The 25,716-nt window shown below is 38.3% G+C and overlaps 1 protein-coding gene across 1 annotated transcript; it reads left to right on the top strand.

Annotated features, from left to right (window-relative positions):
• The first annotated feature begins 159 nt into the window (after positions 1-159).
• Positions 160-22,389, top strand: LOC106927733 (uncharacterized). Its single transcript, XM_088012637.1, has 19 exons — positions 160-389; positions 470-531; positions 1,475-1,531; positions 2,128-2,178; positions 2,291-2,319; positions 4,693-4,999; positions 5,681-5,772; positions 5,886-5,957; positions 9,489-9,509; positions 9,731-10,153; positions 10,377-10,607; positions 12,361-12,606; positions 17,986-18,280; positions 18,850-18,875; positions 18,980-19,051; positions 19,661-19,681; positions 19,837-20,259; positions 21,250-21,480; positions 21,961-22,389. The coding sequence occupies exons 2-19, from the start codon at positions 525-527 to the stop codon at positions 22,213-22,215; spliced, it is 2,859 nt and encodes a 952-aa protein (XP_087868763.1). The 5' UTR covers positions 160-389; positions 470-524; the 3' UTR covers positions 22,216-22,389.
• The last annotated feature ends 3,327 nt before the right edge of the window (positions 22,390-25,716 follow it).

Here is a 25,716-nt window from a genome sequence, read left to right as displayed (position 1 = left end):
ATGAATACATTAACATAAGCTTTTCTTTATAAAAACAGTAGATAAAAGTTTTTCAAAAAACAACAACATTTGGTTCATTTTCAGGTTGTTTCTTTACGTTTTCTTTGTTTTATTTCAGGTTTCAAGCAGTAATCCATTCATTTTTAATAGGATTTACATAAAGGACTTTGTTTTGATTCTGAAGAGCTCCTCCCTCAACAATATGGCGGCGGTGACGTACGGTCACTGCCGTCTATGACGGCCACTAGCGCAACAGTTCATGGGAAATTCCCACCTCTTCAGCTTGTGGCGCCAAGACTTTTCCCGTTCAAAGGTGGACAAAAAGAAAGCAGGAAAACCTGTCAGGAATTCCTTTCACTGCGCATTTCACCAAGGTTTTAAATCTCCATGTGAGTACATTAAGCAAATATTGAAGCTTAAATCAGGTTCTTTCTAACAAAACGGATATTTTTTCCTTCTTTAACAACAGAGCTCAGCTTACTGCTGAGCAGTTTCCACAGCAGGAAACATTGTTGGGGAAAACGATGTTTGGTGAGTAGCTTCAGTTTTGGGCTAATTTCTGAAACCATTACATGTTTTGCAACATTAAGTTAATATAATTTATTGTACCTGAACAAGCACAGAGTCAAAATGAAACAAAAGGAAATTTGAATCGCGAATTCAAATTCTGTTCAAACTGTAACTTTGATTTATTAGCTGCTCCTGGTTAGTTAATTGTTAACAGCCCCTTGGTTATGGATTTACAGTTAAGTTTAAATTAATCTTTAAAGAGATTATCTCTATGACTTGTTTTTAAGGTGAATAACACACAGTAATATTTAAACTAGCAGAAGTTCTGTTTTCTGCTAGTTCTGTTTACCTTTCAGGTAAATAATTCGGTAACGGTCCATTTCTGGGTTCCGTCCAGTTTCAGTTTCTGTCTCTGTTCATGAATTGGATTATTTACTCTAGTCGTTATTTTTTTCAGTTATGTTATGTTGCAGGATAAAAGCTGCAACATAAAACTGCTCTGAATTTTAAAAATAACAATTCTTTATAACCTCTATATATAGAAAATTTATTATCATTGTAAAAGTTGATATTTGTTCACATATCAAGAATCTTTATCATCATAAAAACATGAAATTTTTATTGAGACACTCTCTGTTCGTACTAAGCCTATGACGATCTGACAGAACACCTGTTCAGAATGCACACAAAAATACTTAAGAAGAGAATAGCACCCTTAGAGAACAACCTTAAAAATATTAAACATTCTTAAAGAACAACTGGAAGATAAACTGTTTGATGGTTTTTACATATAGTGCAGCTTGGTTGGGGCTCCTTGTTCTTTGTTGAATCATTATGATTCATTTCTCAAAATGTGCTTTGCTGCTGGTGAAATACATGCAATTAGATTGATCTTAAGTTCTGGGTCGTCTAATGGATCAGAACCAGATGAATTCGTGTTGTTCCGCTTCTTTCTGTTTAACAGAGTTAAAGAAGAGGAAGACTGAGAGTAGTGATGATGATGACGATGTTGTTAAAACTGGTGAGTTTTTACTCAAACTGAGCAATTTGTTTATTAGGCAAGTTCATACATACTGAACATTTCCATTCAAACTGCTTGACAAGATGAAAATATGAAAGATTAGACAAACATTATATTGTAGTGACAAAATAAAGGAAAACGGTGTTGGACATTACCATCATATTTTAATATTTTCATCCAGGCGGAACTCAGTAGAGCGTGTGTCCTACTGAGACGAGGCAATTGAGGTGGCAATAAAGACCCAGGGCAGAAATAAGATAGGGGCGGGGCCTAAGCAACATTCAGGTCAAAGATGAGTCTCTCTAGATCTTGTTGGGACATTACCTCTTTAATCCTGGAAATATTCTTCAGGTGATAGAAGGCCGACTTTGTAACTGTCTTTGTGTTTCTGAAGGTTCAGGACAGAGTTCATTGTGACGACGCCTGTCTGTCCCTTGGTCAATGCTTATTTTGTTCCTCACCTGAAGTGGGTGTGGTCTGGAGTTAGCTGCAGTCTGAGAACACCCCCTGAGCTCAGATCTCACCTGATATACCACTAATAGAATAATAATTATAATCTGGCCTGCTGATGATCCGCTGCTCTTCATGTTTAACAGGGTTTGAGAAAAACAATGTTGTGTCTGATTCAGATGATGAAACTCAAGCTGGTGAGTTTAATGAATCAACCTCACAGTAAATACAGACAGAATCAGGTCAAAGTCTGTTTATAAAACTAAAGATCAGAGCAGAAACTCCATGACTCTTCTTCCTCTTCTACAGATGATCCAGGAAGTCCTCAGTCTGAGAAGGTAACCATCACACCGGCATAATTTAGTTTGTTTTAGACTCATTATCTTGATGATCTCAAATACTGCAGGACGTTTTTATCAATTAATCATTAAAGTTATTTGTATAGCACATTTCAGCAACAAGGTAGCTCAAAGTGCTTTACATAATAAAAACGCAAAATAAGTCATAAAAACATTATGCAGTCAACAATTGAGGAACCATCAATAGGTAAGGTAATTTTACTTATATAACACATTTTCAGCAACAAGGCCGTACAAAGTGCTTTACAGGAATTAAAAGGAAATACAAAGAAAATAACAAACCAAAGGAAAGAGCAAAAGAAGAAAAAGAATCTAATGTGGATCTAAAGTATATAACCTAGATACTCCTCTTCAGAGTTGCTAGATAAGTATAAGTATGTATCCTCTGGTCTAATTCCTTTTCTGGTTTAGAAGAATTGGAGTCTAAAAGGTAGTTGCTAAAGTAGTTTTTCTCGATTCTAGGTTCTAATCCCTGTTCTGGGTTGTTGGATAGGTATAAGAAAGTATTCTCTGGACTTTCTAAGTGTGCTCTAAGTTTGTAAAAGTAATGATACTCCACAGTTTCTAAGTAATAATAAAAAGAAAATGTTCCTGTTATGGAATAATTTTTTTCTGGATTCTAAGTTCGTTGTAGATCCTTTTCTGAATTTCAGTAATAGGAGTCTCTCTCCATAATAATAATAATCTAAGAAGTATAATATTGGTTTAAATAGTGATTACTCAACAGTTTCTGAAAAAATTGATGTCTTGCTCTGAATCTGAATCTTTTCTCATTAAAAAAACAATAGAATTGCAAATGAGAAAATTTGTGATCTGTTTTAATAATACAATGAAATTAATAATAATTTAATTATTAGTTAACTAATTTTATTAGTTAACTAATAAGTTAACTGCAATGTGACTGAAAAATGTATCACAGTGTATATGTATATATATATATATATATATATATATATATATATATATATATATATATATATATATATATATATATATATATATAGAGAGAGAGAGAGAGAGAATATTGATTAGTTTTTATTTTAAAAGTATGAGAGGATGCAAATACCTTTTATTACCTTTTAATATCCATTTTTACATTATTGTTTTTATGTCTTTTGTACTGAGCATAAAGAAATGAAGTTTCATTCAGCTATGTTTTATAGTGTGAATGATAACGTCTACTTATTTTCTAATGTGTGACACTGGATGTTGGAGATAAAGTATTTTCCATGTGAAATTGACAACAGGGAAAATGTTAGGAATATATAAACTAGATTACTAATGACTATGTAAAACATAAGAAATGCAGCTCAGTCAGTTACTCTCACGCCACAATATGTAAATATGATTAATTTTCAAATAATTATAGGGGTGCAACAATAGCAATTTTCTGACCAATCACAGATTATCAATCTTTAAAAAGCCTGACCTTCTGATTCAGATTTTGGCAGAAATAAGGAGAATAGAGAATATTTGAAAGAGAGTAGATGTTTTGAGAGTTAAAAGATGAAGTCCTCCAACTAAATTGAAAATGTGTGCTCTTGGATTTTGGCATTCAAGTTTCCCCTCTGGTTCTGTCAGAGGTTTCTTCCTGTTTAACCCCCTTAAGGCGCACAGAGCCTGACTTTTCTCCTCAGCATGACACGCATGGTTACGCATGCAGCTGGTGGATTCATGTCAAAACAAACCTCAAAATGCCTTATATCCTTATGACAGGACAGGTGTTGGCTACACATCGGTGGTTTTAGATTTAGTTTCCGAGTTGACCAGTCAGAAATCTTCCAGAAAGAATACAGGCATGTCAAAACGAGTTCAAGTCGTTCTCTGAATATTATTGGCTTGGAAAAAGCCATTTCAAAACTTTATTGGTAGAATGCAGTGTCAATCAAAAGGGGGGGCTCTAGGCTGCCCAATAAAAGCGTCATAATGGACACCGGCAGAGTTTAAACCCTTATCGCTCACCACTGGAAAATACAATGGAAAAACGGCACGTGGGCTTTTCATTGCACATTAAGGGGCTAAGCCTGGGAGCTTTTCCTCTCTACTGTCGTGAACGCTATAAGTCAATGCCTTGCTGCTCTGCTGGGTTTCCTTAGATAGAAACTGCTCAGATAATTTGAATAAGAAACTAAACATGATGCACTGATAAGAATCAACTGAAATGTACAGAACTGGCTTGGAATCTGTCTTTATGATTAAAATAGCATTTTTTAAATAATGTGCTTTGAAACAACGTGGTCTAAATTGCCAATGTATAAAAGAACAGAATTGAATTGATAGATGAGTACAAACTGGGGAATCACTTAATTTTCCTTTGGTCACTGATTGTTGTTTTCTGGTGTTTGTGTTCAGATAACCAGGAAGAACCTTGAAAACCAATGGAGATCGAATCTGAGCTCAATTCTGGATGAGCTAAGCGAAGAGGACTATGAGAAACTCCTCGTTCTGCATTTGGATAAGATCCCAGGGAGGATGAAGGATAAAAAACACAGAGGGAAAATGCCTCAAATTATCATCCAGCGCTACGGATTGGATATGTCAATCAAAGTAATCAGCAAGGCAATGGATGATATCCCTAGAAAGGACCGTAAGATCCAGGACCTGATTCAGCCCATGCTGCAGAAACTAGAAGTTCTAACCCAACAAGATACAAACAACAGTGAGTTCAGAAAAAGCTTATTCTACTCTGGACTTTGTGGTAAAGAGTTTACTCTATGTTCAGTTGTTACACTGGTAGCCCAGAATCAGAAAAACAAGGATTTTATCTCACTAAATAAAAATCAGAACTAGAGGTGTGCCGATCGATCGGCCACCGATCATAATTGGCCGATTTCCATGAAAAAGTGTATGAACGGTGATTGCCGATCACACAAACCGATCACCTGCATCTCATTTCCCAGCCTGCCTGTGCAGCTGGTCTCCTCTTTCCTTCACCCTGCGCAAACGCGCAGCAACAAATCCTAAGCGATGTGGAACTATAACACACTGAGTGAATGGGGAAGTTTGAGTGTTGCGGCGGAAAATTGAAGCACATGGGGTGAAGCACGTCAAAATTCATCAACACGACGAATCTAATATGGCATAAAAACAATGCCATACTTGACGGATGACTCGCTGTGGTGACCACTAAAGGGAAAAAGCCGAAAGGAAAAGAAGAAGAGTATAACTGAAATATGACTAATGCTGTACAGCATTTGTGGCTTCCTAAACTTTACAGTTTTATGTAAAGAACATCCGATTTGATCAGTGAAACTTAGTTCTTTGTTTTTTGTTTAACAGATCTCACAATAAATGAAAAAGCAACAAGAATGAAATAAAAACGTTTTCCTCCTTATTTCAGAGATGAGATCCACTGGAGTTGCAGGTGGAGAAAAAGTGCAGAGTCCTGGCAGACCTTCGAAGCGGAAGAGGCAGCCAAGCCCCCAGCCTAAGGTAAGGTTCATTAACATTACATGGCTCCATGGCTCAAGTTCTTTATGTAGTAGAACATAGTGTCTACTTTAGTCTGAGAAGTTAAATCAAGATGTAAGCAGAGCTTTGTTCAGGTGGATTCAGGCGCTTCAATGAAGGCCAAGCAGAAGGATTCATCTCTAACTGATTCCTCTGCAGCTCTGCAGGTGAGAAAAACTAAAAAATCCTAAAGTTTCCACTTCAGGCAGAACTCAGCAGCATAGCAACTTGAAATTTCCTCTCTACTTCCTTCCCAGAATGTTTTAATCATTGGGCAATCCCAAAAGACACGAGTGTGATCCCCAATGAGTCCACATTGTCTCCAGCACAAATTTGTTTTAGCCTTAACAAATTTTGAAATAATACATGGTATTCCGAAATATCTAATATCTAATGTTACTTTCCAATAAAATAATTTCCATATTGGAAGGTTAGTCAGTTCATGTCCATTTTCACACACCAGCTCCCTCTCCTTCCCCAACTTACATGACTGTAAACATTTATATAGATTTGACACAGTTTTATCAGATTGTTTTTCTTTAGTGACCTTTATGAAGAACATTTCTAAATCAGTAGGTTGTGATTTAAGAAGAGACCATTCCATATGGGACAAAAGGGAACTTCTCAACTGCAAAAATCTGTGTAAAAGTCAGATGAAATCAACCCATACTTCTCTTGAATTTGACCAAATAATTTCAGGCTCTCCCCTTCAAACAGGTCATCAATAAAAAATTTAATTCTTATTTTGCCAGACTCGAAACCCTGAATCATGTTGCCCTGGTAAAAAATCTATTATATTCAAAATTTTCAAGGTTCTGGATATAGACTGAGGAGCTTTGATACTTTTTCTAATCATGCTTAAAATCTTGTGTGTACTTTTCACCACGTATTTGTAATTTTGTACTTGTTCCAGATTTCAGTTGAACAAAATGCAAGGGCCTGCAATGAAAGTTTAGGGCATGAACTTTGTTCCAGTGTCAACCATGTTGTTTCTTTATTCTGTATTAGCTAATCCACAGTTTTACACAATTGTGCTGCCCATAATATAGTTTTCAATTTGATAAGTTAAAACCTCCGTAAGACTTTCCTCTGGTCAGCTGTGTAACTTTTATTCTGGCCTTTCTTTTCTCTCAAATAAAAGTACAAGTCATTTTTTGCATTTTATTAAAACTTGCTGTTGGAATCAAAATACGAAGGGACATAAACAATTGCAGCAATCTGGGGAGAATATTAATTTTGACTGTTTCAATCCTTCCAAAAAAAAAATAGCGGCAAAATTTCCCATCTTTCTAAATCTTTTTGAATTTGATCCAACAGCTTCCCATAATTTGTACAATTGAGAAACATCCGTAGTAACATTGATTCCCAAGTATTGAAACCCATTAGGTGACCAGTTAAATTTAACTGTTTTGGATAATTGTACCTAAAATTGATGAGTCTGTCTTGACTAACTCTGCTAAGCAAGTAAGGTTCCGTATAGAACCTTATTTGCCATCAGGTTCTATACTGATAGCAAATCAGATAAGTGATAGGCAGCATCACTGGCGTTTTCCTCTTTTTAAGGGAAAACTTTCTGACAAATACCATTTACATGTACTCTAGAAGTTGAATTGGAATACAGTACTTCAAACCAATTAATCAAATTTTCACCAAAACCCATTTCCGATAAGGTTTGTTTCAGGAACATCCAATCCACCCAATCGAATGCTTTCTCGGCACCAAGGCTGAGGAAGCATCGATCGGTCTGGGTCTTGTTGACCAATTGATATTATATTTAGGGTATGTCTGATATAATTTATTCTGAATCTTTTGGGTATAAATCTCATATGATCTGGGTGAATGAGTTTATTAATAATCTTTTGTAGTCTTCTAGCCAAAATGGCGCTTAAAATCTTAGTGTCATTACACAAAAAACTTATTGGTCTATAAGAGGCACATTATGTGGGATCTTTACCTTCTTTGTGTATGACCAAAATTATTGTTTCAGCCCATGTTTTTGGTAGATCTTTGGCTCTTAAAGCATAATTAAAGACTCTGCATAAGAGTGGAATAAGTTCAGTCTGGAAGAAAAAGGAATCTTGAAAAAGAATAAGTGAAAAATAATAAATGAAAATGGAAAATTGGAAAATGATGAATAAAAATTAACTGAAAAAGAGTCAATGAAAATGGAAAAGGATAAATGAAAATGGAAAAGGATAAATGAAAATGAAACATTGAAAAATTGTAAATGAAAAAACTGAAAATTGAAAAGGATAAATGAATAAGGAAAATAAGGAAGTGAAAAAGAACAGTCAAGAATAAATGGCTCTCCATACATCTTACTACCGCGCAGAAACCCTGCATCAAACTTAATGATAATGAGACTAAAACTTTAGTGGGGACAATTACTGAAGAAGACATAAAATCTGTTATAGGAAACCAATGACAGTTATCCAGTGGCCCTATTTTTCCTTGAGTACATTTTCTGCTGCAAAGCTTAGAGATTTATGACAGAGTATAGTAGGGCTGTGTAATAATATCAATTTTGCGATATATATTGATATTTTCTTTCCTAGAAAAAAATTGATATTCATCCGCAAGTATCGTAACATCCAACTGTCACCTTGCTCACTCACTGCTTGCTTCGCCGGGAGAGGTCATCAGGCTTAGAGTGATTCCTTCAGATGTTAAGTGTCAAGGTTAAAAAGGTATCAAACTATTCAGAGCAGGGTACTTGGTGCACTTTATTTACTTTACAAGTGCATGTAAGCTACAGTTTGTACTGTTTCAATTAAAAGAAACATGTTTTCTCACCACTTCTTTGATTCATTTTGTCCAGCTGTCGACTTTAAGTCTGTGTCCATGTCCAACCAGAGCCAGGTATTGTGTTGTTGGTGCTTTTAATCAGTTTTCAGTTAAATTAATTCAATCCAACTCTATAACAGTCACAAAATGTCACCAGAATCACTCTGTCCCTCTAAAATCTTTCAGAAAATCGCAAAAGTGTATTAAACTGTATCGTTTGCTGAATATCGCAATATATACCATATCGTGAGCAGAATATTGTGTATCGTATCGTGAGATTATTGTATCACTACAGCCCTAGAGTATAGCTACTCCTCCCCCACCCCCCTTTTTTTTACAGTTTTCATAAGATGTACTGAAAACCCTGTCCCACCCACTCTTTTTAATTTAACATGTTCTACCTCATTTAAATGAATTTCCTGTTGAAGCCCAATTGTATAACTTAACTTTTTTGAGTTATTGAGTTATTATTTTCCTCTTAATAGCATGATTTACTTCATTAATGTTGTAACTAACAATTTTCAAAGTTGTCATGGTTTTGTAAAAACAAAAGTTATTTTACTTCCCTTCCAAAGTATAATAATACCTTTGCAAGCATATTTAACATTCAAAATCAGCTCACCGAGAAACAATGAACAAAATGAATGAGAAAACAGACCTGCATCTTCATAGAACTTCCATATGCTTATACCATGTTCCGCCCTTTTGGCAGAAGCAGGAAGCACTCCTGATGTAAAATGAACGGGTTCACCTGTCTGCAAAGATTAACCAGCCTGCTGCCACAGGAAGTTTACATTTTATTTCAACAGCAAGTTACAAGATTCTGTAGAAAGAATGGAGTAGAACCAGAACCCAGATTAGGTCTTTAAATGAAAAAAATTCTTTATTTAACACACCGATTTCTTTCTTTTCAGAAGAAATCAACTCTTGGCCTGGTGAGTAAAATTCTTGTGAATGTTCAGTAAACTCTGTGTGCTGCTGCCATTCTGGGTCAGAATTCGCCTGCAAAAGAGATTTTTAATATCAATGGGATTTTTCTAATAAAATAAAGGTTAAAGAATATAACAGCTCAGAATAGTTTGTTTATTTTTAAACTAAAACTACTTGTGAGGTTATTTGTAATTGGATCTGTTTTTATCTCATCATCTTGGTCCAGAGAAAAACCATCAGGGATCTGAAGGCCAGTGGAGATCTGGGTCAGAAGGTTCTGACTGTGAAGGTACTCCAGAAGTCCAACCTATGCCAATATCAAATCAAAGCCAATGAGACCAAGTTTCGTTTCTACCTGGGAGTAGCTGATGAGACCGATGCCATCAAGATTCAGGTGTATGGAAAAGAGCGGTTTCCAGCCATTGAGGAGGGCCACTTCTACACCATCAGGGATCCCCTCATGGATCGTCAGGAGAATGTTTTGAAAATTAGTGAAAAAACCAGGATGTCAGAGATCCGCCCATTCAAAGTTCCCAGAAATGTGGAGCTAGAAGCTGAAAAACTTATTTTTAGTCCAGTTTACAGCATCAGAGACATCCAGAGCTTTGGAGACAAGACGCCAGTGAGTGTTGAAGGCACCGTGAAGGAGGTGAGTCATTTATTGAGCTCCTCCGTCTGCTTCTCATGATCAGCATTTAGTTTTTAGAGGTAGGTATTACATCAGAGTTGTGTTTTACAGGGAACCTAAATGCATCATACAGCATATCTGTAGATCTGACCAACGATGGACAATTGATTATAAAAATGTTAAAATTGCAAAGTGTTCATTTGTTTCCAGAGTCGACTGAGTCTTGTGTTTTGGGTTTGAACAGATCGGAGTCATTAAATCCATGAATATGAAAGCAAAACGGATGAAGAAAGACAAGCAGAACTTTGAGCTGGAGGACGGTACCGGGTCCATCACAGTGGACTTGTGGGGTGAAGACACCAAACACCTGAGAGGGATATCAAATGGAGACGTGGTCCTGGTCAACAACTTAAAGACCAATCTCTATAATGACAACGTTTCTTTAAACTCCACTGACTCCACCAGAATCACCAAGGTCAGAATAAAATGAACATTTCAGATTTTCTGTTTGTGTTTGATTTGTTCAAACTGGCTGTAAATTAGTGAACTTAAAAATAGGCCTGTCACGATAACAAATTTTGCCGAGCGATTAATTGTCTATAAAATTATTGCGATAAACGATAATATTGTTTCAAGACCTTTTGACACTGATTTAATGGAAATGACTAATAATGCATGCGATTTCCTGCCATAGATAGATACACTTTATTTTCAAACGAACACATAACACTGGAACTGATAAACTACATAAACAAAACAACCAAAAATAAAATGGATTCTCAGTCTCCATTAACAAAAAACGTACTTGAATAAAAACTAAGCAACATAAAGCCAAAGTGGAAATAAATACAGTATTCAACCAAAAGAGTGCAGATTATGAAGTCTGTATACTATATTGGCCTTAAGTAATCACTAGATTTAGATAGAGAAGATGGCCATCCAACTACCTGATGCAATAATTCACACTACAAGATTTTTTGCCCCTATTATCCCCTTAAGATAATCTTAGATCGTAACCGATCATCCTGCAGTGTGTGGTGTATTACGGTGGATCGTCGTGGCCGCTCTGATCTAAATCAGGGGTTTTCCCCGACTGGGAGCTTAACAATGTGACAGGCAGCCAATCAGAAAGCGCGGATTCTGCTTTCTGAGGGGAAATTACGGAGGGGAATCCCAAACAGCTGACACGGCAATCCGAAGGCCAGCGGGCATCGGAGATGATATGTGGAAATAACATTAATATTTATTCAACATTTCGTGCAAAGAATATAGAAATGATGAGGGGAGGAGTTGGAGCTAAATTGCTACCGCAGTTGATAAACCCGGTAAGTTTTCAGCTGTTCTTCGTTAACGTGACATAAATAGGTTATAATGATTTTCATTCAGTCAGGACTTTACGCTGATTCTAGCCATATGCGTCACAGGTAGATTCTAGTAAAGCATTGATTAATGCCTGGCTTTAAAATTAGTTAACTGGATTTGTAGCCATTATTTTGTGCTCATGTGTCTGGACACCACAAGGCACGACGAGCCCGATCGAACCGTTATACCGTAGATTTCTGTCAGGTTTTGAAAATGGGCCCACAACTCCTGTAGTGTGCGCTGGACATTACACTAAGGAAATGAGGAAGGGAGGGTCAGTGCAGAGCACCGGAGTTGAGCCTTTTTCATTCAGTGTCATCAAGAGAAAGAAAAAAAGGCAGGAAGAGACGATAAAGCCGATAATTAAAATGAGGTCGATAGGTTTAATTTATCGTGCGATTAATTGATTTATATTTTATTGCGACAGGCCTACTTAAAGTAAGTTAATAGCTGTCAGATGAATGTTAATGGGTTTGAAATGCTACAGACAACCTGATATCTTCTGTTTCTTTGGGCTTTGACTTTATTTAGTTTTTCTTGTTTTGGTTCCTTTGGCTTGTATATTTTGATTCTGTCTGTTTTCAGTCATGTTTGCTCGGTTTAATCAGCTCCTCTCACAGCTGCAGTGTGTTCAGTTCATTCGACTCGTCTGTTCCTCTTCCAGAGATCTTTCATCCTCAGTTTTTGTTCCTCTGTTGTTCACTAGAATGGTTCCTGATTGCCCCTCTTGGTTTCTAGTAAATCCTCTCACATGATTGTCCTGCCATCTACAAACCATGATGGCAGATACTATAACCTTTGACCTATAAGTATCATAGTTAATAAAAAATCAGTAATAATCTGTGTGCCATCCTGTTCCTACTCAGATCCAAAGTGCTCCAGTCCAGGATGTAAACATCACGATCTTAGGAATCAGTAAGTTTAACCGGAACAACGCTGAGCTGGAGGTTCAGATAAAAAACCAGGTGAAGACGTTGGAAGTTTCCTCTCTCCTCCTGGCCAAAAGGGTTGGTCTCCGCCTGGGGGACAACTTTAGAGCCAAACTTCTGGAGAAACTCAACCTGAAAGCCAAAGCTCAAATACAAGGAAACAAGATCAACAAGCTTAAAGCCGTAGCCTGAACCACCTCAGGTTCTGATTCACATCCACTTCTGTTGGACTCTGTTGCTGCCATCTAGTGGCAGGACAGAAACACTTTCAGCTGGGATTTTGCTTAATTTATTCTTGATTATGCAAAATTGTCATAGGCTTCATTTTTAAACTAAAAATCTGCTGGAATAAACATCTGAGAGCTACTTTACTTTCTTCTGCTGTATCTTCTTACATTACTTACAATTTTCTATGCAATCAATGCTTCTATCTTTGATCTTATTGACTCTTGACCTTTTTCTTTGATTTATCGGTAAAAAATGAAATAAACCGATGCTTCAGTTTGAGAATTTGATTTTCTGTATTTATTTTGTGCGCTAAGGCCACCAACCATATCTTAAAAAAAAATTTTAAATTTGACAGGAAATATGTCTAGGTAATCATGTGTAATTGGAATATCGGTAATACTTAAACACCAAATATTGAGTCTTAAAAAAATCAGCCAGTGGATCTTAAAACTAGCATGTGATGCTGGTCACATTTAAACGTCAATTAAAATAAATATTACCTAAAAATGGGCAATAATTACATTTTTATGCTGAACTAAATATTGTTAGGTTACAAATGTTAACTATTGATTATATTACGTTTTCGAAAGTCCTCCCATTTTCTTTAACGTTTCAGTTTGCTGGTTTGTGATTGGTTGATTTTTATCCACATGACGTCAGGAATACTCTGGATGAAAGACGTCTGTCTGTGATTGGCTGCTGCTGCGGTTCATTTACATTAACTTTATCAAGTTGCAGCACAAACAGAGCCAAGTGCTGCCAGAACGTACTGAGATATGAGCGCACGCTGCTCACGTTATTCTTTGTTCACATAGATATATGCGCTCAAATCCGTCTCACTGCGCTCAACACAAACGTCTAAAAGCGCGATTATAAATCAACAAGCTGAGCTTTAGTTGCGCGTTCAGAGGTTTGCTTTGAGCGCAGGCGAGCCGAGCAGCTGCTGAGGCTTTTATTCTTGACCCGTATGTTACCAAAAAGACTTCATAGAGCAGGGGTCCCCAAACTACGGCCCGCGGGCCGGATCCGGCCCGCCACGTCATTTGGTCCGGCCCCCTGAACAATGCCGGATCCGGCCCGCCTGCTCATACCAGAGAGCATTCAGTGTTTTTTTTCATATATTGTATTTTCCGGTTTATATGTGGATTTTTCTTCAACCACCAGGGGGCTTTTGAGCAAATGTGAAACTTACTTTCCCTCAATGGAATATATACTCGTCAGTCACCGTTTCACTCACGGTTTTTTCCATTTGCATTCTGGGTAAAAATCTATCCAAAAGCGCGAATGTGTCGTCGTCGTCGTCGTCGTCGTCGTCGTCGTCCCCCCCCCCCCGCTCGACAGTTTCAAATACAGAACCCCCCCAACCCCCCCCGCTCGACAGTTTCGAATACAGAACAACCCCCCCCCCCCCCCCCCGTCGACAAGAATTTCTTTGTTTTTTTTTTTTCTGCAAAAACTAAGACCGGCCCCCGACCACAGAAAGGAACAGCTATGTGGCCCTCGCAGGAAAAAGTTTGGGGACCCCTGTCATAGAGGAATCCTTTTAATGTGCAGGTGAACCTGCTCAGCAAGAACTCCTTCCAAATAGAGTGAAAGGTGGAACATGTCGTCTGTACCAACTTCAGTGCATCGACTATACATCTAGCTACCTCTGCTGTCACTTTTAATTATGTATATAAAAAAAAGACTATTTGCCCAACTCTGGGAGAACCCTGAACTAGCTCCCCGACCTTCGGTTCTCTACAGCTGAGTAGAGGAATCTTTAGTTGTTAGGCATATTTGCGAGATACAAAAGTTTGATAAATACCACGTTCAAAGACAAGGTGTCTCACAAGTGTTCTTGGCTCCACATATCTTGGGCTAAAGGTCAAGGATCAACCTTTTAATTGTATCGTCAAATCTGTGGCACTACTTGTTGGCAGTTGTGCCACAGATCACCACCTGGTGGTGCTGACTGACCTGGTAAAACAAGTTGTGGAAAGCAGCTGGAGATGTGTGGTGGAGGAAACTGTTTGACTCCAGGAGAATCTCTGTAATGCTGCAAGGAAAGTTGAGACATGGAATCAGGATGTTCCGCATTCAGGACCTCAACTGCAGAAGCTGTGGCCTGAAGGTCGCCTTTAGGGGTGGGATGTCCTCAAGGAGCCCCAAAGCAGCTGACAGTGGCCTGGTAGCCAGAGGGACTTTGGCTTCTGTAGTTGGAGTAACAAAAACTGGGGCATGGAAAGTATTACACTAGCTACAGCAGAGCTAATGTGGCGTGTTGGAGGGTTTTTGGAGGAAGGGAGGTGGATGACAGAAGGTCCTTAGCAACAAGGAATGACCAGAACCAACTAAGTCTGAGAATTTATTAACAAAAACAGCCCAACTTTACACTCAAAACACCCCATAAACAAACCTGAAGTGTCGCTTTGATTCTTTCATGTTTGAGGAATCCTTTAATCTCCATGGCAACCATTTAGCTGTCAAAATGCCTGGGTGTACCTCGCCCCACCTACAGGGCGCAGCTCCTCCTCAGATTCCCAGTTTCTGCCTCACAGAGCAGCACTCCGCCTGAAACTCCTCCACTCAGCTCCTTCAGACTAGCCAGCAGCAATTAGCTGGAGTTGCTGTAAAACTGATTCTGTGGAGGTTCTGAACATCATGGTCAGATATAAGATGAATGTCTTCTGTGCCGAAGGGGTTGGAGGTTAAAAAAGAAACCTACAAACCTTCTATTCTCAAACCAAAAGCCTGTTATTCACACAAATCCTGATCAGTGAAACTGTATCAACAAAAATCTGAAAAACTCAAGGAATCAGAGAACATTCCAGTTTTTCCTGTGTGAGACAGAGAATGAGGAATTAAAGACCGTTAGCAGCTTTTATCACGGCTCCCTGCTAGGAACATCCGGATTCCTCCGTTTTAGCAGACGGTGTGGTGCAGAAAAACAGAAAACCAAGTTGAAACAGAAGAGACCAGCGACTGCACCAGGAGATCACAACTCTGAGGTTTGTCTTTTAGTTTGTTACAGAGAGAACGATGGTTTTGGAGACAGGAGTAAAACTGTTCAGACGACTTGCTGTAGCACGCCTGCAGGCGTTTGACACTCTGAACATTAAACCGTTTCTTTGTCTAAACGCAGCAGCCCACCCACCATCGTTAATAATGACTTTGTCCATCTGCTGAAATCCAAAGGATATCTTTGTTGTTTAGCCGCCTGTGAGGAGTTAATCCTAATCTCAACAATTAGTGATTTATCACAGCCGCACAGTTTAGATGTTTGGTGTTAATGTTTGTGTTCCAGTGAACTCTGGACGTTCTCTGTGTCTGAAGGTCCAAGAAAACAGAAATTTGGCTAAAAGAATAAGTTGACGTCATTCTGTTCTTACAGATCATTTTCACACATTTTATGTGCTGAACTTTTCTGTTGTGTGGTTTTCAACGATTATATCCAGATTCTGTGGTAGGATGGACATGCAGGTCAACATTAATATAAAACATTTCAGTAAAAAATCAGTTCAAATAATTTTTATCATAAAACATCAGACAGTCACCAACTGAGGAACCAGTAACAACCAGGTGGGTGTTCAGTTCAGGTTTAAAGGAACTCAGTGTAAATATAGATATTTTTGTCCATAATGTCGCTCAAGGAAGCAGAGAAATGTTTGTGAGTAAATATCTGGTCTCGGCTGTAAATATTTCAGACCATGAAACTATTTTTTTTAAATATTAAACATTTAAAATATATTTGTAAATATAAAATACATTCTTCAAACAACGATGGCATTTGTTGAGTGAAAAACTAACCAGCATTTCCCCTTGATTTAATAGATCAGGAGAGATGTTCGTGAGGAAGAGACTCAATACTTACAGCTTGTATTTGCATCACTTGTACCATGAATGTAAATTCAATTAAAACAATTTATATTTTAATGAATGAATGTTTATTTCAACCAACAAAAAAAAGAAAATGGATAAAGTCGTTTATTTTTAAATCTTCATTCTGGATTATTGAACAAGAATCTTTTATTTTAACAGGCAGAAAAATGAACTTGTGTTTTGTTTTTGAACTACTCCAGGCTGAGTAATTTAAAACGTTCCCACCTGACCAAACATCCCCGCACTAAAACATTGGGTTTCTTTGTTCACAAATGAAACTGAACATTTCATGTTTTGCAGCCAGAGGCAGATGAGAAGCTTTTCATTTAGGCGAGGGAGTTTAAACTCTGCTGTGGGAATAAAACTCCAGTATGAGGTTAAATCAAACTTTAAGCTCAGAGAAAGTCTCAGTTTAAAGTTTCTGCATCAAGTTTATTAGTAAAAGTTTCTGACTGAACCTTTTGGAGAAACGTCTGCTGAATCCATTTTTCTGGCACCAGGAACTTTCAGCTTCCAGATTTTCTATTTTTTGTTGGTTTCATCAGCAGTGAGCAGAAAACAACAAGAAAAGGTGAGTTTTACAGCTGGACCAGTTCAAACTGGTTCTTATGGTTTTTACTGTTTTAAGATTAGTTTATTCATGTTTTTTCTGAATGACTAACAAACTGGTTAAAATGAGCCTCTTTGCATTCTGATTGAAATGTTCCCTTGTTTTTCATCTCAGAATAACATAATTTAATTAACAATAATCCTGTTAGAAATTTAGAAGCAGTTATTCAGACCTTACAGTATTCATTTTACTTTATATCAGAACAGAGAGCGCCGTTAAATCAATCAAGTTTATCTGAATAAAACATTTCAGTAAAGAAGCAGTTCAAATGATTTACATCATAAAACATAAAAATGTCATAAAAACATCAGACAGTGACCAACTGAGGAATCAGTACAGTGGGGAGAACAAGTATTTGATACGCTGTTGATTTTTCAGGTTTTCCCACTTGCAAAGCTTGTAGAAGACAAATTTTTATCATAGGTACTCTTCCATATGGGACCCATACAGTCTGCCCTCCTTTTCCCCACATGGGGCCCACCTAGGCAACCTGGTTTAGTTTCCTGATAAAGGGTAAAAACTAATTATTTTGAAAAGATTTGAAGTTTAATTTCTTAAGAACCAATTCTCTGATTAGAAGAGACTTTGAAACCTTCAGGTGGTTCTGATCTCCTCGAGACCAAAATTCTTCTGTCTAACCCGGACCCAACTATAGCCTTAACCTTTAACCTCTTCATAAGCGATGTCCTCAAACAGTTCGGTCAGAAAAGAGACCTGGTTCCTTTAAATCTCAGTCTCATTCAGTCAACCTGCTCTTCAGAGGTCAGGGGTCAATGTCTGCACGGATGGATCACCTGCAGTCAGATCAGTGGTTGAAGAAATTCTGATTATTTTGTTGACATTTCCTTCTTTCTGCATCACAGATGTCAAACATCTCAGAAGACGAGTGGAGAGACGCCATGACCAAGATCTTTGAGAAGCTGTCAGATGATCAGTACAGGAAAGTGAAGGAGCTATTGAATGAATATGGATATGACCCACCAACCAAGATGACCGCCAAGTTTAAAAAAGAGCTGCCTGAAAAGCTCATTCAGAACTTTGGAATAGAGAAATCCATTGACTTAGTCAACGAAGCAATGAAAGAGATACCAAGGAACGACCCTGGAGTCCAGGACCTGCTGCTTCCTTTTATGGACAAACTGAAGAGACAAGAAGAAGGTGAGTTTCCAGTTACTGTGGGGTGTATCATGGTCAGGGCTGATCAGTATCCAAACCCCTGATTACCTGATTCAGAAGAGAATAAGAAGAAGATCTATGGATGGAGGAGGTTTCTGGGTTCAGTCTGAGACAGTATCAGAAACTGTTGGTGTTGTTTTTCATTCCAGCTGAGCTTTATGGTCGTGTTCAGGTCAGCAGCTCTCCTCCGTGACATTTAGTCTTTGTTTTCCTTAAGAGCTGTTTGTATTCAGTAGCTTCAGACTAAATATTGTGGTCTACAGAACCACCTTCATGTTCAGACAGCAGTTAGCAGTTAGCCTGACACGATGCCCCTGCTGGCAGCAGTGTGGTATTGTCCCGGGTTGTGGTGAGTCAGTGGGGTCTGAGGTCACTGTGGGAAGGTGATGCCGATGTTCAGAGATCATCTTAGTGATCCACTGCTAGCAGGAGGAGGAACCTGCTTGCAGTGTAGCATCTGCTCACCATGTTCTAACGGGTCAAAGGTCAAATATGTCAGATTTAATAGTGTTTTTACCTGAAACATCTCAATGTGTTTCTGTCTTTTAAAGGTCCAGAGACGAGCAGCCAGCCAAAGGTGAGAACCTGTTCTGACACAAATCAAAACCTCCTCACCTTCCGGTCGTCTTAGACACGCTCAGCTCATAAAATGCTTGAAACATGTGCTGCTGCTTTCTGTAGACGGATTCTGCTGGAGCAGAAGAGCCAGAGCAGAACCAAGGTGCTTCATCTGGATCAGCTCACAGTCCACAGGTAGAACATGTGGAGGCTGCATCTCATTTTGAAACCCTGATTTATTTCATGATGTGAGTTCAGAAAGTTAAATTCATACAGGTGCATTATAAAGAGTTGTTTTTAATTTAAGTTCAAAGACAATCTCCATTTTCTCTCAATCCAGCTTATTTGTTTAGCACATTTCAGCAACAACACAGTTCAACGTGCTTTACATCATAAAAGCATAAAAAAACATCATAAACACATCATCGTCAAAGATTGTAAATCCAGTAACAAACATTGCATTTTGTCGACTGCCATCATCAAAATCATCATTACCCATTAGTCACGTTAATCAGTCTTTCAGTCTTTATTGGTCAAAAGCAACTCTACTCTGGTTTTGTCTTGATTTTTGTGACTTACAACTATTAAAACATTACATGAAGAAAACTGCTCAGCTGACAATTATCAGGCAGTCAGTGATTCTCTAGAAGGAGGAGAAGCAGCAGAGAGGCATTTCAGAGAAAAAATCTAATAAATGGAAAGTTTAGTGGAGGGACATTTGTGATAGAAAATCAGAATTCAGATTAGATCTTTGAATCACGACGGTCTTCATCTAATAACCTGTTGTTTTTTTTTTCCTTTCAGAAAATGTTAAGTCCTGATCTGGTGAGTAAAAACCTTGGTGTTCATTAACAGCCAAGAGTTTTGCTTTATATTTACGTCTGTTTTTGTTTTTGTTTTTTGTTTCTTTTGTTTTTTGTTTGTTGGTTTTATTTGTGATTGGATCTCTTTTCATTTTTTATCTCATCATCTTGGTCCAGAGAAAAACCATCAGGGATCTGAAGGCCAGTGGAGATCTGGGTCAGAAGGTTCTGACTGTGAAGGTACTGCAGAAGTCCAGCCTATGCCAATATAAAACCAAAACCAATGAGACCAAGTTTTGTTTCTACCTGGGAGTCGCTGATGAGACCGATGCCATCAAAGTTGTGGTGTTTGGAGGAGAGCGGTTTCCAGCCATTGAGGAGGGCCACTTCTACACCATCAAGGATCCCCTCATGGATCGTCAGGAGAACGTTTTGAAAGTTACAGAAAGGACCAGGATATCAGAGACCGGCTCGTTGGAAATTCCCAGAAATGTGGAGCTGGAAGCTGAAAAACTTATTTTCAGTCCAGTTTACAGCATTGGAGACATCCAGAGCTTTGGAGACAAGATGCCAGTGAGTGTTAAAGGCACCGTGAAGGAGGTGAGAGTCATTTATTGAGCTCCTTCGTCTGCTTCTCATCATCAGCGTTTAGTTTTTAGAGGCAGCTTAACTGAGAATTTCAAACTTTTAATACATCTGATCAAATCATCAAACCTTCAGAAAATGACATGATTAATAGTGCCCTCTACAGTCCTGGTAAATATTTCACATTTATCTTTTAAATTCACACTGTAAAATGGATCAGACTTTTGAATTGTAATTAATGACTTCCTGTTCTTATGAAAGGACACAAACAGACATTTTTCAACACTCTTCTAAATGGGAAAGAGAAGAGAACATTTCGTTAATGCAGACCAGTCAAGTTCTGAGCTTTAAGTCAGGAAATGGAAATAAGAAATTTTAAATGTAAACTTTTTATCTGCATTTAGAGAAACAATTATAACATTTAAACCAACTGGATCTGCCACCAGGACACTCATCTCCCATCATGCACTTGGAGCAGGATGCTCTCCTGCGGTTTCCTGTTAAAAACCATTAATAATGATAAAAGTTTAAACCAGTGTTTCCCAGCCCTGGTTCTCAAAGCACACTGCCCTGCATTTCCTTTTTTCAGTCCAGCTGATTTCAGTCGATGACTGATCAACAGGCGTTTGCTGAACAGCAATCGGCTGAATCAGGCACATTAAAGCAGGGAAACCTCTAAACCATGTAGGACAGTGTGCCTTGAGGACCAGGGTTGGGGAAAACTGGTTTAAACCATGGTTTAAAAGTTGCAGACCTGCACCTGTTTCAGCAGGAAGTCATGTTTGTTTCTGACTCAGACTTCCTGCTAGCTCCCCTGGCCCCTGCTGGGGCAGAGAGGTATTACACCAGAGTTGTGTTTTACAGGAAACTTAAATGCATCATACAGCGTATCTGTAGATCTGACTGATGATGGACAATAAAACATTTGCTTATAAAAATTTTAAACTTGAAAAGTGTTCATGCGTTTCCAGAGTCGACTGAATCTTGTGTTTTTGGTTTGAACAGATTGGAGTCATTAAATCCATCGAGATGAAAGCAAAACGGATGAAAAAAGACAAGCAGAACTTTGAGCTGGAGGACGGTACCGGGTCCATCACAGTGGACTTGTGGGGTGAAGACACCAAACACCTGAGAGGGATATCAAATGGAGACGTGGTCCTGGTCAACAACTTAAAGACAAACCTCTTTAATGGCAGAGTTTCTTTAAACTCCACTGACTCCACCAGAATCATCAAGGTCAGAATGAAACAAACATTTCAGATTTTCTGTTTGTATTTAATTTGTTCAAATTGGCTGTAAATTAGTGAACTTAAAAACTGAGTTATTGTTATAACTGGCAGATGAATGTTAAAGGGTTTGAAATGCTGCAGACGTCCTGATATCTTCTGTTTCTTTGGGCTTTGACTTTATTTAGTTTTTCTTGTTTTGGTTCCTTTGGCTTGTATATTTTGATTCTGTCTGTTTTCAGTCATGTTTGCTCGGTTTAATCAGCTCCTCTCACAGCTGCATTGTGTTCAGTTCATTCGACTCGCCTGTCCCTCTTCCAGAGATCTTTCATCCTCAGTTTTTGTTCACGTTTCTAGTAAATCCTCTCACATGATTGTCCTGCCATCTATAAACCATGATGGCAGATACTATGACCTTTGACCTGTTATCATAAGTATCATAGTTAATAAAAATCAGTAATAATCTGTGTGCCATCCTGTTCCTGCTCAGGTCCAAAGTGCTCCAGTCCAGGATGTAAACATCACGATCATAGGAATCAGTAAGTTTAACCTGATCAGTGCTGAGCTGGAGGTTGAGATGAACGACCAGGTGAAGACGTTGGAGGTTTCCTCTGCTGTCCTGGCCGAAGGGGTTGGTCTCTGCCTGGAGGATGACTTCAGAGCTAAACTTCTGGAGAAACTCAACCTGAAAGCCAAAGCTCAAATACAAGGAAACAAGATCAACAAGCTTAAAGCCGTAGACTGAACCTCCTCAGGCTCTGATTCACATCCACTTCTGTTGGACTCTGTTGCTGCCATCTAGTGGCAGGACAGAAACACTTTCAGCTGGGATTTTGCTTAATTTGTTCTTGATTATGAAAAATTGTCTTTGGCTTCAGTTTTAAACTAAAAATCTGCTGGAATAAACATCTGAGAGCTACTTTGCTTCCTCCTGCTGCATCTTCTTACATTTGGATCATTTTTACAATTTTCTATGCAAATCAATGCTGCTATCTTTGATCTTATTGACCTTTGACCCTTTACTTTGATTTATTGTCAAAGTCTGAAATAAACTGATGCTACAGTTTGAGAATTAGATTTTTTGGATTCATTTTGTGCGCTCAGGCCGCCAACCGTATGTTAAAAAAATGTTAAAAGTTGACAGGAAATATGACTAGGTGATCATGTGTAACTGGAATAATTGGTGTTGAGAATTACACCAGCTGCAGCAGAGCTAATGTGGCATGTTGGAGGGTTTTTGGAAGAGAGGGTAAGAAGAGTGGAGGTGGATGACAGAAGGTCCTTAGCAACAAGGAATGACCAGAACCAACTAAGTCTGAGAATTTATTAACAAAAACAGCCCAACTTTACACTCAAAACACCCCATAAACAAACCTGAAGTGTCGCTTTGATTCTTTCATGTTTGAGGAATCCTTTAATCTCCATGGCAACCATTTAGCTGTCAAAATGCCTGGGTGTACCTCGCCCCACCTACAGGGCGCAGCTCCTCCTCAGATTCCCAGTTTCTGCCTCACAGAGCAGCACTCCGCCTGAAACTCCTCCACTCAGCTCCTTCAGACTAGCCAGCAGCAATTAGCTGGAGTTGCTGTAAAACTGATTCTGTGGAGGTTCTGAACATCATGGTCAGATATAAGATGAATGTCTTCTGTGCCGAAGGGGTCGGAGGTTAAAAAAGAAACCTACAAACCTTCTATTCTCAAACCAAAAGCCTGTTATTCACACAAATCCTGATCAGTGAAACTGTATCAACAAAAATCTGAAAAACTCAAGGAATCAGAGAACATTCCAGGGTTTCCTGTGTGAGACAGAGAATGAGGAATTAAAGACCGTTAGCAGCTTTTATCACGGCTCCCTGCTAGGAACATCCGGATTCCTCCGTTTTAGCAGACGGTGTGGTGCAGAAAAACAGAAAACCAAGTTGAAACAGAAGAGACCAGCGACTGCAGCAGGAGATCACAACTCTGAGGTTTGTCTTTTAGTTTGTTACAGAGAGAACGATGGTTTTGGAGACAGGAGTAAAACTGTTCAGACGACTTGCTGTAGCACGCCTGCAGGCGTTTGACACTCTGAACATTAAACCGTTTCTTTGCCTAAACGCAGCAGCCCACCCACCATCGTTAATAATGACTTTGTCCATCTGCTGAAATCCAAAGGATATCTTTGTTGTTTAGCCGCCTGTGAGGAGTTAATCCTAATCTCAACAATTAGTGATTTATCACAGCCGCACAGTTTAGATGTTTGGTGTTAATGTTTGTGTTCCAGTGAACTCTGGACGTTCTCTGTGTCTGAAGGTCCAAGAAAACAGAAATTTGGCTAAAAGAATAAGTTGACGTCATTCTGTTCTTACAGATCATTTTCACACATTTTATGTGCTGAACTTTTCTGTTGTGTGGTTTTCAACGATTATATCCAGATTTTGCGGTAGGATGGACATGCAGGTCAACATTAATATAAAACATTTCAGTAAAAAATCAGTTCAAATGATTTACATCATGAAAACATCACCACAGTCACCAACTGAGGAACCAGTAACAACCAGGTGGGTGTTCAGTTCAGGTTTAAAGGAACTCAGTGTTCCGACTGTTTTTCAGTTTTCTGGAAGTTTGTTCCAGATCTGTGCTACATAGAAGCTGAATGCAGCTTCTCCATGTCTGGTTCTGGTTCTGACTGAAACCAAGAAGAATGTCAGCCAAGAACCGAAATTCTTCCTCTGAGAGTAAAGACTTTAATGAGGAGTTGAAACTGAAATAAATAGTGAAATTATTTAAACTGAAATAGTTTAAATAATTTAATTAAAACAGTTCTTCAGATTCATCTTAAGGAATAAAAGTATTTTATTTTGGAACCTCAGTGACTCTTTTCCCTTTGAATCTCTGAAGGCTGAACTCTATTAAACAATCCCAGCTGCTCACAGACTGTTGTTGTTGTTGCTGAATCATTCTGGGCGTTTATTGCTTTGCTTTTCAAGCAGCAGAACAAAAATATTTTATAAAGGCGAAGGAGTTAAAACTCTGCTGTGGGAATAAAACTCCAGACTGAGTTTAAATCAAACTTTAACCTGAGAGAAAGTCTCAGTTTAAAGTTTCTGCATCGAGTTTATTAGTAAAAGTTTCAGACTGAAGCTTTTGGAGAAACTTCTACTGAGTCTGTTTTTCTGTCACCAGTGACTTTCAGCTTCCAGACTTCCCAATTTTTGTGTTGCTTTCGTCAACAATGAGCAAAAAATATCAAGAACAGGTAAGTTTTACAGCTGGACCAGTTCAAACACTGGTTTTTACTGGTTCTTATGGTTTTTACTGGTTTCAGATTCGTTTTTCCTCTCTGAAAGTTTGCTGATCCGTTTCTGTCCGCCATGTTTTTCTGAATGATTAACATTACACTGTGGAGAAAATAAACCCATTTTAAAGGCTTGGTTTACACATCAGAAGGAACTAAGAATGTAATTGATAATCAATCAATAATGCTGGTTGAAATTTAAAGGCACATAATGGAAACCGACTGCATTGTTGGTTTTCACTTTATAACAGAACAAAAGCTCAGGTAGAAACTGTTACCTGATCAACAGTTAAAGTTTTATTTAAATGACCAACTGAAGCAGCAGCATCAGCCCTAATTTAAACTACAGAGCATAAATATGCAAAGTGTGCAAATAGATCTGTTAGTATGACAGGAATAATCATCAGATGGGATCAATGTTATGCTGATGATTCTCTGCTGTCCTTAAATCCTGGTGAATTCAGTTGGTTCCGTCGTAGAAATATCTCATCCAGATGCTGAAAATCTGATTCACCCTTCAGTTCAGTTTCCTGAGGCTTTGTCTGAAACTTTCCAAAGGAAAACTTTCTGGAAAATTTGATACAGTTGACCGTCTAGCCGGGGTCATCTGAGCTGTTCCTGTAGTCATGATGCTACAAACTCACCACTTTTCCACTTTCTTCTCCTACTACTCTCCAGTTTACATTATTTGTTATTTAAACTGTTCTCTTTTGCTTTTTCTCTCTCTCTAGAAGTGTTGTGGACATTTTCTTTAGCAAAGAGTGAGGAAAAACAGTTTCAAAAACCAGAGAATCAGACAAAGAATATATTCCTAAACAGTATTTATTGTAAGGTTTTATAATGTTCAAAGTCTCTGCTCGCTGACCAGTCAGGAGGAAGAGGAACAGCATTCAGTTTTATGGGGAGGGTTTCATTCCATTCACATAGTTTAACAATCTAGTCACTAAACCTAGTAGACGTCTCATATTAC

Source organism: Poecilia mexicana, unplaced genomic scaffold (assembly GCF_051168715.1).
Source record: "Poecilia mexicana isolate PSO_F unplaced genomic scaffold, ASM5116871v1 scaffold_14, whole genome shotgun sequence".
NCBI classification, from domain to species: Eukaryota; Metazoa; Chordata; class Actinopteri; order Cyprinodontiformes; family Poeciliidae; genus Poecilia; species Poecilia mexicana.
Note: the sequence above shows the minus strand (reverse complement) of the source record. Positions and strands in the feature narration are given on the sequence as shown.

What these genes read in the sequence shown, in the direction of transcription:
- LOC106927733 (XM_088012637.1), top strand. An exon ending in GATCAGCTCACAGTCCACAG is followed by an intron (nt 19,052 to 19,660) that starts GTAGAACATGTG and finishes TTTTCCTTTCAG; the next exon opens with AAAATGTTAAGTCCTGATCT. An exon ending in TTAAAGGCACCGTGAAGGAG is followed by an intron (nt 20,260 to 21,249) that starts GTGAGAGTCATT and finishes TGGTTTGAACAG; the next exon opens with ATTGGAGTCATTAAATCCAT.